This window comes from Nerophis lumbriciformis, linkage group LG17, assembly GCF_033978685.3.
Source record: "Nerophis lumbriciformis linkage group LG17, RoL_Nlum_v2.1, whole genome shotgun sequence".
In the NCBI taxonomy this organism is placed as follows: domain Eukaryota; kingdom Metazoa; phylum Chordata; class Actinopteri; order Syngnathiformes; family Syngnathidae; genus Nerophis; species Nerophis lumbriciformis.
Genome location: NC_084564.2, coordinates 11,593,582 through 11,606,049, shown reverse-complemented (window position 1 = coordinate 11,606,049; position 12,468 = coordinate 11,593,582). Strand labels below are relative to the sequence as shown.

At 39.9% G+C, this 12,468-nt stretch overlaps 1 protein-coding gene across 2 annotated transcripts in view; it reads left to right on the top strand.

Moving 5' to 3' along the window:
* The window catches only part of LOC133614488 (leucine-rich repeat and fibronectin type III domain-containing protein 1-like protein), a 93,822-nt gene that overhangs the window by 67,652 nt on the left and 13,702 nt on the right, over window positions 1-12,468 (top strand). For both annotated transcript variants that reach the window (XM_061972480.1, XM_061972481.1), the window contains exons 2-6: window positions 4,646-4,757; window positions 5,041-5,308; window positions 10,208-10,408; window positions 10,486-10,652; window positions 10,712-10,952. In XM_061972480.1, coding sequence (XP_061828464.1) covers window positions 5,054-5,308; window positions 10,208-10,408; window positions 10,486-10,652; window positions 10,712-10,952 — 864 coding nt within the window. In that variant the 5' untranslated portion in view covers window positions 4,646-4,757; window positions 5,041-5,053. The remainder of the gene's footprint in view (window positions 1-4,645; window positions 4,758-5,040; window positions 5,309-10,207; window positions 10,409-10,485; window positions 10,653-10,711; window positions 10,953-12,468) is intronic.

Here is a 12,468-nt window from a genome sequence, read left to right as displayed (position 1 = left end):
CCTCCTTGCCACTTTCTTCTTTCGAAGGTATGTTAATCAAAATAATTGTGTCATAAAAGTATCATCCTTGATGAGGGACTGCATAATTTGTATTACTTTTACTGTCATGATGCACTATATAAAGCGGTTAGGAATATTTTGCCCTTTTTTTGAGGTAATATTCCCTGCAAAGCTTTTATTATAAGGAATGTATTTTATTTTTGAGTATACATGTCACATACCTGCCAACTACTCCGATTTTCCCGTAATTAGTACGGTTTTCATCAACCTATTCCGGGTTACGGTTGCAGTGATAAAAAATACGGTTTTTCATTAATTAAAAAAAAATAAATATTTTTTTAAGTTTTATTCACGAAATCGCGTAACAACAATGACAATCGACACTGCTTCCCGTAACTTCCTATCGAGCCATTCCGAATGCCATGCGCGAGGCTATTTATAGCACCGCTGCCAAGCACGAGGCACCTGTTGCCATTGTTTCCAAACGAGCGAACGATCATGGAATCAGCCGGAGAAAAATCGCAAACGAGTCTTAAACCGAAAAGAAAACTGCAGTCATTCCGTGAAGAATATTCAAAAGCCTATCCGGGAATAATTATCCGTTCCAAAAAGGGTGAAAACTACGCGAATTGCACCTTGTGCAGACAAGATTTTTTCGATCGGACACGGAGGAATTAGCGATGTAAAAGACCACGTTGGGACAAAAAAACACAAGTCTAATGCCGTTGCTAGCGATACAAGTGGAAAACTTTCAACGTTTTTCGTCGCCCAAACAGATTCTTTGGATGTGATACCCCATTTGTGTTCGATATTTCGATGACGACATTGGAAAAGTATTGTCAGTACTTCACAGGCGAAAACATTTACAAAATACTCGCGGAAGAAATAGACTCAAACGAAATTCCTTGGCACAATTTGGTTTGCTTTGCTGCCGATAATGCTGCAGTGATGATGATGATCTAAAAAGGGTGTTGCAGCTTTCATTACGGAAATGTCTCCTTCGGTTTACATCGCCGGTAAGTACAGTTAGTAGCATAAAAAAACTCACAAAACATAAAATTTTAAGTAAATCTTTTATTACATAAACAATAAATCAAATCAAAAATAATTTCTGTGTACAGTATATCTTTTTATTTGTGATAACGATAACATGTTCAAAACAAGTAACATATGACTATCATACTATTCTATTACTCTTTATTCATTTGAAAAATGTCGTCATGAAGTTTTATATTTATATTTATTTATATTTCTTTCATAAACCAAAATTTCGACCTGAAGTTTCTTGTTACAATAATGTCTGCAATATCAATAATGACATGTCTTATTTATATTGTGTAATTTGAACCAAATACTCTCAAAAATCTTATTCTTTCAAGTTGTTGAAAGTTTCAACATATAAAGTTAATGTCAAAAGATTTTGAATACATTTACATGTATTAACTGTCAAAATAATTTCAAACTATTGAAGTTAGCTTACAGAATAAACATGTCAATCAACCCATATGATTTTTGCTGTAATATTTTTGTTTTGAAAAGTCACTGTGACTGATAGAAAAGTGATGGTTTTAGCAACATTTTAACCTGTCTGAATGCTATTAATCATTTTGCGCCCTGGACCCTGGCTACTAGGTTTTTCTGATTTCAAAAGTTGGCAGGTATGCATGTCATTATAGTAAAGAAAATTGTGGATTTTTGTAATTGGCAGGGTGTGCAAGATAAGCCAACTTCTGATGATTTGTGTAAATACTTCCCCTTCATAATATTGTACTGTATGTAAAACACACACACAAATATATATATATATATATATATATATATATATATATATATATATATATATATATATATATCCATCCATTTTCCACCACTTTTCCCGTTTGGGGTGGTGGGGGGTGCTGGAGCCTATCTCAGCTGCTTCGGGTGGAAAGCGGGGTACACCCTGGACAAGTCGCCACATCGCAGGGCCAACACAGCTAGACAGACAACATTCACACTCACATTCACACACTAGGGACCATTTAGTGTTGCCAATCAACCTTTTTATATAAATATATATCTATATATATAATGTATATATGTATTAGGGTTGTACGGTATACCGGTATTAGTAGTACCGCGATACTAATGAATCATATTAGATCAGTGGTTCTTAACCTTGTTGGAGGTACCGAACCCCACCAGTTTCATATGCGCATTCACCGAACCTTTCTTTAGTGAAAAATAAAATGTATTTTAAATTCAAGAAAAAGTTATATGTTTTTTTACTGGTGCACAAAATGAACCGTGCATGAACATCACCTTTTTCAAAGAACAAAACCAACAAAGGGCATGAACTCCATCCATCCATCCATCCATCTTCTTCCGCTTATCCGAGGTCGGGTCGCGGGGGCAGCAGCCTAAGCAGGGAAGCCCAGACTTCCCTCTCCCCAGCCACTTCGTCCAGCTCTTCCGGGGGATCCCGAGGCGTTCCCAGGCCAGCCGGGAGACATAGTCTTCCCAACGTGTCCTGGGTCTTCCACGTGGCCTCCTACCGGTCGGACGTGCCCTAAACACCTCCCGAGGGAGGCGATCGGGTGGCATCCTGACCAGATGCCCGAACCACCTCATCTGGCTCCTCTCGATGTGGAGGAGCAGCGCCTTTACTTTGAGCTCCCCCCGGATGACAGAGCTTCTCACCCTATCTCTAAGGGAGATAGGGCAGAGGAAACTCATTTCGGCCGCTTGTACCCGTGATCTTGTCCTTTCGGTCATAACCCAAAGCTCATGACCATAGGTGAGGATGGGAACGTAGATCGACCGGTTAATTGAGAGCTTTGCCTTCCGGCTCAGCTCCTTCTTCACCACAACGGACATGAACTCACAACAAATTAAACACCTTACACTCATTACCATGAAATTCTTTAACGTGGACCCCAACTTAAAGAAGTTGAAAAACTTATTCGGGTGTTACCATTTAGTGGTTAATTGTACGGAATATGTACTGTACTGTGTAAACTGTACTGTTTCATATAATGTATTTTCGTCCTTTGCAATCTGCTAGTAAAAGTTTCAATCAATCAATCAAAAAACCTGCAAATCAGATGGAAAATTAGAGGGAACATTGTTTGGGGGTATCCATAGTACGCCGATAGGGAGAAGTTTTTATTTACACGATAATTCGGATGTGTCTATACCTCCGTGGAGGAGGCTCCGCCTAACCCCTGAGGCCGACTCACCGGACCCCTAGGGTTCGATCGAACCCAGGTTAAGAACCACTGTATTAGATACTATACCGCCTCTAAAATGTACCGCCCCACACACCCCCGTCGTCGTCACGTTGTTTCATTACTGGTTTACGAGAAGACAAGCATGTTCGGCAACGCACAATCACGGTCATCATCATCGGCGGTCACTCGAACGAGTATGACGATCCTCCTGGTAGGGGTGTATCCCCTGGAGGGTGCCTGTGCGTGACTTAGTTTAACGTGGGTAGACTGGTTCAACGACAGTCACCACACGATCCTTGACAGAATCGGGTCAGGGTCCAGTGGCATGGAGTCCAAGACGACTGGGGACCCTTTTCTGCTGCAGCCTTCTTCCGCCGTTGTGGTAGTTCTTAAAACTACCGTCTTCCGTCTGCTCCGCCGTTGAGGTCTTCACCGTATCCCTGACTAGGGGGCAGTCAGGTACTAGGCCTTTGCCAAGGGCCACCTGGGGTAACAGTAGTAAAGGGGTTAACCTCCTAGTGGCCCAAGATCCCATAAAGGAGCCTCCACTGCCGGATGCACTTTAACGTCATGCCCAGGACACGATTTTTGGCACACCACTAGATGGAGCCCACAAAGCACCAGTGTCTACTGCTGTCCTAAATGATTGGTCAAAAGCCCGTCACATGACTGTAAGGGTGCCATGTTGGGGACCAACTCTGGAACTGAGTTGGCCATATTCTCTATACACCACTCTGGCACCATTAGCCTGTGTTTGCTATTTAGAAAGGCAGCTAGCTCAAGTAGCCTGTATTTTCTACTTTAAAAGACTAGCTGTTAGTCGTAGCTAACTGTTGAGGTGGTTGTCACGCGATGGCGCTATTATTTGTCACACCAGTACAATATTTCAACAAGATATTTTGGCCCAGCTAACAATCTGCTCGCTGAAACATGTTAAATAGATGACGCGTTGCTATTTGGTGTTACCAACACTTTCGTTTTGTGTCCACAAAATAGGACTCATTTACAAAAAAACATGTCATCAAAGCCGCAAAGGACGTAAATGTGAATTGTTTTTGTCGCCGTTCTGCTGTGCTGAATGTGGGGCTGCAACAACTAATCGATTATAAAAATAGTTGGCGATTAATTTAGTCATCGATTCGTTGGATCTATAATTTTTTTTATTATTTTTTTTATAAACCTTTATTTATAAACTGCAACATGTACAAACAGCTGAGAAACAATAATCAAAATAAGTATGTTGCCAGTATGCTGGGGTTTTTTTCAATAAAATACTGAAAATTATAGAAATGTAGTTTGTCTCTTTTATCCGATTATTAATCGATTAATCGAAGTAATAATCGACAGATTAATCTATTATCAAATTAATCGTTAGTTGCAGCCCTAGCTGAATGTAATAGACGGATCACATGACCACCTGTCGTGCTCTCCTGCAGGCCACCGACGGACAGCTGGACGAGCCAATGAGGTCCTTCTGTCAGCCGTAGTCCCGCCCCCACGGGTTTCTCCCTGTCCAGTGAGAAGAGGACGCCCCCACTTGTTATTGACGTATGTTATTCCCTTTTCTGTGTGTGTGTGTGTGTGTGTGTGTGTGTGTGTGTGTGTGTGTGTGAGTGTGTGTCAGGAAGAGGTTGTGTTTTCATTAGTTTTAGCACTATTTGCATGTTTACACTTCACTGAGTGTTTAAAACTGGTGGCGCCCCCCGGTGGTGTGGAGGTTTTCAACAACTTGATGACATTTTAGAACAGTAATAACCTGCTCACTGTGTGTGTGTGTGTGTGTGTGTGTGTGTGTGTGTGTGTGTGTGTGTGTGTGTGTGTGCGTGTGCAGCGACGTCATCATCATGGAGGCGACGTCCCCGCTCCTCCTCCTGGTCTTCGTGGCGGCGTCCTGGCTCCTACCGCTGTGCTCGGCGTCCATGTTGTGTCCCAAACGCTGCACGTGTCAGAACCTGCTGCCCTCTTACACGGTGCTGTGCGCCAAGACGGGCCTGCTCTTCGTCCCGCCGAACGTCGACCGCCAGACGGCCGAGCTGCGTCTCATGGACAACTTCATCACCACGCTGAGACACCGCGACTTCGCCAACATGTCCAGCCTGGTAGGTCACTTCCTGCTCACGTCATCACATCTTCTAGCTTAGCGGCGAGCTACGTTAGCATGGTGCTAGCAGCGCTGTTTTGTTTTTGTTTTTATTTGCGTGCTGATCGCTGGTGTTGAAACTCTAGTTCCCGCCAAAGCTTTTCATTTGGCCCGACGAACATCACCCATATAGTTTTGATGAAACCAGTCAATCTAGGGTTGCTCATGTATGCAGTACTCCCACCACCCCACAGGGGGCGACAGCGTATGTGTCACAATGAAGCAGCAATGGGGTGAGTACACTGCAAAAAGTCAGTGTTCAAAAACAAGAAAAATAAATACAAAAATTTGGGGTATTTTATTTGAACTAAGCAAAATTATCTGCCAATAGAACAAGAAAATTTGGCTTGTCAAGGCTTTCCAAAACAAGTAAAATTAGCTAACTTCAATGAACCCAAAAATAAGTCTATTCTCACTAATAACGAGTGCACTTTTCTTGATAGAAAAAAAAAAATGAGACCTTTTGCTCAATATGTTGAAAAATATGAAAAATGCTAGTGCCATTATCTTGACATAATGATATGCGCTCGGCATTACATTTCTTCAAACCAGCAAACCTATACTAAAAGCTAATTTATTGTTCTTAATGGAAAGGCAACAAGGCAACCGCTTGTTACACTCGGGGTCTCCTAACCGCTCAGGCAAATTATATTGTCTAAAAACGCATTTTTCCATCGATAACATGACGTCATCGCGCCAAGTGCGTGCTCTTTCAGTCAATTAGTGCGCATATTTACAGCCCGGCCCCCGGCCAAAACATTTTTTATTGTAATTTTGAAGAATTCATCTGAATGTGCATGAACTATTTCTGTTCAAAATTGTTAGAAATGTCACATGTTAAATGTTTAAATATTAACTGTCAGTTTACTGTACTGTGCCAACTGTACTACTATATGAGTACGTATTTTCTATTGTTTCGTTGTAAATAAAACAGCAAAGTCCATTTGGCTGTCATCTGTTTTAATTATGAGACACAATTGTGTCAAAGTCATGATTTTTTTTTCATGCTTGACATAAGAAATTATTACTTTGAAAAAGTAGTTTTATACTTGTGAGTGTTGATGACACAGCTTTGCAACAGTTGATATTCTAGTTTCAAGCATGTTTTACTCAATATAGATGATAAAATCTCAGCAACAAGCTGTAATATCATACTAAGATCATTTAGGACCAAAACCCTTAAAACAAGTAAAACACTCTAACATAAAATTTGCTTAGTGAGAAGAATTATCGTATCAGACAGAAAATAAGCAAATATCACCCTTATTTCAGATATTTAATCTTACTTAGATTTCAGTTTTTGCAGTGTAGAACAGGGGTCCCCAAACTTTTTGACTCGGGGGCCGCATTGGGTTAAAACAATTTGGACGGGGGCCAGGCTGTATGTATATATATATATATATATATATATATATATATATATATATATATATATATATATATATATATATATATATATATGTATATGTGTGTATATATATATATATATATATATATATATATATATATATATATATATATGTATATGTGTGTGTGTATGTATATATATATATATATTGTCTTTATAATCCATTTTGTCATTTAACATCAATTAACATTGATGTTCATCAACATTTAACATAGTCGCGTTATCGATGGGAAAATTCATTTTTAAACAATTTGATTTGCCTGAGCGGCTAGGAGACACCAAGAGTAACAAGCAGTAGAAAATGGATTAGAAAGGAAAGATTAAAAAAAAAAAACTTATTTCTTTTACTTGGGACTTCCTGTGGGCCGAATCCATCCCGCGGGCCGTAGTTTGGGGACCCCTGGTGTAGAAAAAGAAGACTACTTATTCAACCCTGAAAAAAATCTAAATAAATTACAAAAATCGGACTGGACAACAAAGTATGAATTTTCTGCCGAGTCATTGTTTCCTGTCGGACCATTTAAAAGGCGGACACTGTTCTAGACAAGCAGCAACAATAGTAGAAATCGGTACGCCTAAGCTTCATCACGAAAATTTGTTCAAATCTTTGTAAGTATATATTTTGCATAAAGATATTTAGTTTGTTTTGTATATTATGTATTTGCGGTTGTGTTGTTTTTCTCTCTAAGAGTAACTCTGGCAATCAAAGCTTGTTTAATACACCTAGCGCTAAATTCGACCTGTAGAGGGCAATAATGCCACATCTTAGGTTTAATTGTGATGAGTCACATACATTGTGCGCAATGTTTGAAGTTGGATGTTGTTTAATTTCTATATGTGTAATGTGTGATATATTAACACTAAACCTTATTTATGTAAAATCTACAATGGACGTTATTTATGTAAACTACGACATGGACGTTGTACTTCTGTAATGTTTATTTTACGTTTATATTTTCAGTCTTACAAACTTACATGAAGAAAGATGTGTAAAGAAATAAAACTAAGGAAGGAAACTAATTCTAAAGATCAATCCTCAACAAAACGTCTGAAACTTCTGTTTTTTCATGCTGTTAACTATCTGTCAAGCTGCACACGCCGGAAAAGAGTAGCAAGGGCAGAATAATGAACTTATGGACAGTGCAGTGTGAAAGCCGATTTGTTTACTTTGTAATTAAGTAAACGTAGTCTCAAAGGAATATAATCTGCGGAGGCAGTTCCTGACGAAACATGCACATTTTGATGTCCGGGCCCTGAGCCCTTGGGCTCTTGAAACTGGTTGGTTGCACATGTTAAGGACCTGGGATACATTTACTTCTTTTATCCGGAGATCGGTAGGACCTGTTAAAAAGGTTATAGAACCGGGATAACCCTAAATGAGTTTCCACTTGCTGCAGAAGCTAGCTCTCCAATCAGCTAAACAGACTCAATAAGTCCACGGTGAAGTTTGGGTAAATTTACGAAACAGGAACAACACAAAAAGAATGCTATTGTAAGTTAATAATACTAACACAGACACTCATAAACATATTAGCATATTAGCTAATGCTAACGACGCTAGAGTCATTACATTACAATAGCACGTATGAATATGCATGAAAACACTCCTACAGACATCACCATACCTGCCAACTACTCCGGTTTTCCCGTAATTAGTACGGTTTTCATCAACCTATTCCGGGTTACGGTTGCAGTGATATAAAATACGGTTTTTCATTAATTAAAAAAAAAATTTTTTTTTAAGTTTTATTCACGAAATCGCGTAACAACAATGACAATCGACACTGCTTCCCGTAACTTCCTATCGAGCCATTCCGAATGCCATGCGCGAGGCTATTTATAGCACCGCTGCCAAGCACGAGGCACCAGTTGCCATTGTTTCCAAACGAGCGAACGATCATGGAATCGGCCGGAGAAAAATCGCAAACGAGTCTTAAACCGAAAAGAAAACTGCAGTCATTCCGTAAAGAATATTCAAAAGCCTATCCGGGAATAATTATCCGTTCCAAAAAGGGTGAAAACTACGCGAATTGCACCTTGTGCAGACAAGATTTTTCGATCGGACACGGAGGAATTAGCGATGTAAAAGACCACGTTGGGACAAAAAAACACAAGTCTAATGCCGTTGCTAGTGATACAAGTGGAAAACTTTCAACGTTTTTCGGATTTTAGCCACAAAAAGGTAATGACACCAATGTTATCTATTGGAATTGTTTAGTACTGTTATACTGTTAAAAGTGTTTATACTATTTATGCTTTCAAGTCCAAGTTGAAGAAATCTTGTTAAATGTTGACAGCATAACTACCAAAATACAGAAGTATGTCCTTAATATTTTTGCAGTGCTATTTCTGTTGAAAAGTTAAAATGATTACATTAGAGATGTGATGTGCCACTTTTCAAGTGTCTGATGGCTTAAATTAATTTTCATTAATTTTTCATATTTTGAATTCTTTTGAAAGGCTTACAAAAAAACTACATTTGAATTGTAATTCCATGCTATTGACAGGACTATTAATTTGAATGAAGTTAGCTTACCATGTTTACAGTATGATAATTGTGATAGAAATGTGAATTTTAGGCACAGAATATTTTTTACAATTGAACAAGGCAGTAGATTATACAAGCTTGGACAGAAAGTTAATAATGACACCAATTTTTTTTTTAATGGAATTGTTTAGTACTGTTTTACCATTTGTTTACTGTAAAAAGTGTTTATACTGTTTATACTTTCAATTAACAAATTGAAGTCTTGTGAAAGGTTGACAGGATAACTGGCATTAACTGTCAAAATAATTTCAAACTATTGAAGTTAGCTTACAGAATAAACATGTCAATCAACCCATATGATTTTTGCTGTAATATTTTTGTTTTGAAAAGTCACTGTGACTGATAGAAAAGTGATGGTTTTAGCAACATTTTAACCTGTCTGAATGCTAATAATCATTTTGCGTCGGGGGGCGAACCTGAACCCCCCACCAGGACTTTGTCCTGGACCTACCGGGGCCTGCGGCCCCTGGACCCTGGCTACTAGGTTTTTCTGATTTCAAAAGTTGGCAGGTATGCATCACACATGGGACAGTTTGGTAATTAAGAGTTGTCTTAGTTATATTGTAAAACTTACAAACGTTTGCTTGGAGTGACGAATGAAGAATCCATACGAGTAGAAACGCTATGGACGCCTAGAAGACGGAACGGCACTTGTACTTCCGGTTGAAAGCCGAGTCTAGACAGAAGGACTCTGCAGCACCTGCAGTGAGCGACCTCGTCCAAAAGATGGGCCGTAGCACAAACAATAACACCTTTTCAGTGTCTTTGCTTGTTTGCATTATGGCCGTCAGTGACGAAAAATTCATGAATTAGCCCCGCAGGAAAAAAGTACTAGTCCGGAATTGACGGTACTTTTATCATAGGTCATCAGTCAGCTGTCTTAAGTCCGGTCTTCTCCTCAGATCCATCTGACGCTGAGCAGGAACACCATCAGTCAGATCCGACCGTTCACCTTCGCCGACCTGCAGGACCTCCACGCCCTCCACCTGGACTCCAACCGCCTGACCACGCTGGACGACGCCCACTTCCAGGGCCTGGTCAACCTGAGGCACCTGATGCTGGCCAACAACCAACTCCACAGCATCTCCCATGGAGCGTTCCAGGTATTTGTCCAGGTCCATCGACTCGTTCTTCACTTGTGACTGGAGGTTCTGACCTTGTCCTCTTCGTCTCTTGTCAGGACTTCTTGGAGACCCTGGAGGACTTGGACCTCAGCTACAACAACCTGGTGGAGGTTCCTTGGGAGACCATCTCCCTGCTGGTCAGCGTCAACACGCTCAGTCTGGACCACAACTTGATCGAGAATGTTCCTGAGGGAATCTTCTCCAATTTGCACAAGCTGGCCAGGTGCTCACACAGGAAGTCCGAGTGATGCAACACCCGCTAACGTTGTCTCTCCTGTCCAGACTGGACATGACGTCCAACAAGCTGAAGAAGATTCCGCCCGACCCGCTCTTCCTGCGCATTCCAGTCTACGCCAAGATGAAGGGCTCGCCGCTCAGCGCGCTGGTGCTGAGCTTTGGCGGGAACCCGCTGCACTGCAACTGCGAGCTGATGTGGCTGCGGCGGCTGACCCGAGAGGACGACTTGGAGACTTGCGCCTCCCCCAAAGACCTGGCCGGAAAATACTTCTGGACAATCCGAGAGGTTCGTCAGCGAACTTGTCAATGCCATCACTGTTACTGTCTGTCAGCTAATCACGGTCAGCTGACGAAGTACGCGAGCTAACACCAGCTGGTGAATCACTAGACGGGTGATCAATGCATTATTAATATATAATAAATAAATACAACATGCATTTTTCGGTAGAAATGCTAACTGGTGTGTACCAAAGAAAAAAAAAGCTAGCATGCTAATGTTAGCATGCATTAACTACCAGAATATATGAATCTGAGGAGTTTACTCACAAAATTAGCTAAAATAGCTACAATGCTAATGTTATCAGTTATCCTGAGTAAAATTGTATACAAAAAGTAGCATGCTAACTGTTAGCATGTGTAAAGTACCAAAGTATATAACTTTAAGGTTTTTACATCGCCTGTAAAATTAACTATAAAATGCAATGTCGACAGAAATTGCGTATGAATTCTGAAAAACTGAAGCCAAACTGGAATGCTATCTGTTATTAGGCTAGCCAGATAGCGCCAGGTAAGAAACAATACAACTCTGTTCATGCTAGCGCTAGCATACATCAACTACCAAAATATATGACTGAAGAGTATACTCACGAAATTAGCTAAAATAGCTACCATGCTAATGTTAGCAGTTATCCTGCGTCAGGTTCCAAAATAATTGATTCTGAGGACCTGTATAATTAGCTGAAATAGCTATCATGCTAATGTTATCATTTATCCTGTGTAAAATTGTACACAAAAAGGAGCATGCTAACTGTTAGCATGTGTAAAGTACCAAAGTATATTACTTTAAGGTTTTTACATCGCCTGTAAAATTAACTATAAAATGCAATGTCGACAGACATTGCGTATGAATTCTGAAAAACTGAAGCCAAACTGGAATGCTATCTGTTATTAGGCTAGCCAGATAGCGTCAGGTAAGAAACAATACAACTCTGTTCATGCTAGCGTTAGCATACATCAACTACCAAAATATATGACTGAAGAGTATACTCACGAAATTAGCTAAAATAGCTACCATGCCAATGTTAGCAGTTATCCTGTGTCAGGTTCCAAAATAATTGATTCTGGGGTGTATACCTGTATAATTAGCTGAAATAGCTATTATGCTAATGTTATCAGTTGTCATGTGTAAAATTGTACACAAAAAGTAGCATGCTAACTGTTAGCATGTGTAAAGTACCAAAGTATATTACTTTAAGGTTTTTACATCGCCTGTAAAATTAACTAGAAAATGCAATGTCGACAGAAATTGCGTATGAATTCTGAAAAACTGAAGCCAAACTGAAATGCTATCTGTTATTAGGCTAGCCAGATAGCGTCAGGTAAGAAAAAATACAACTCTGTTCATGCTAACGTTAGCATACATCAACGACCAAAAATGTATGACTCTGAAGAGTATACCCACAAATTAGCAAAATATATAAGTCTGAGGCGCATCCTGGTAAAATTTGATACATAATGTTGCATGCTAACAGTTAGCAATTTTCAAGTACCAAATAATAATACTCTGAGGTTTTTACAGTGCC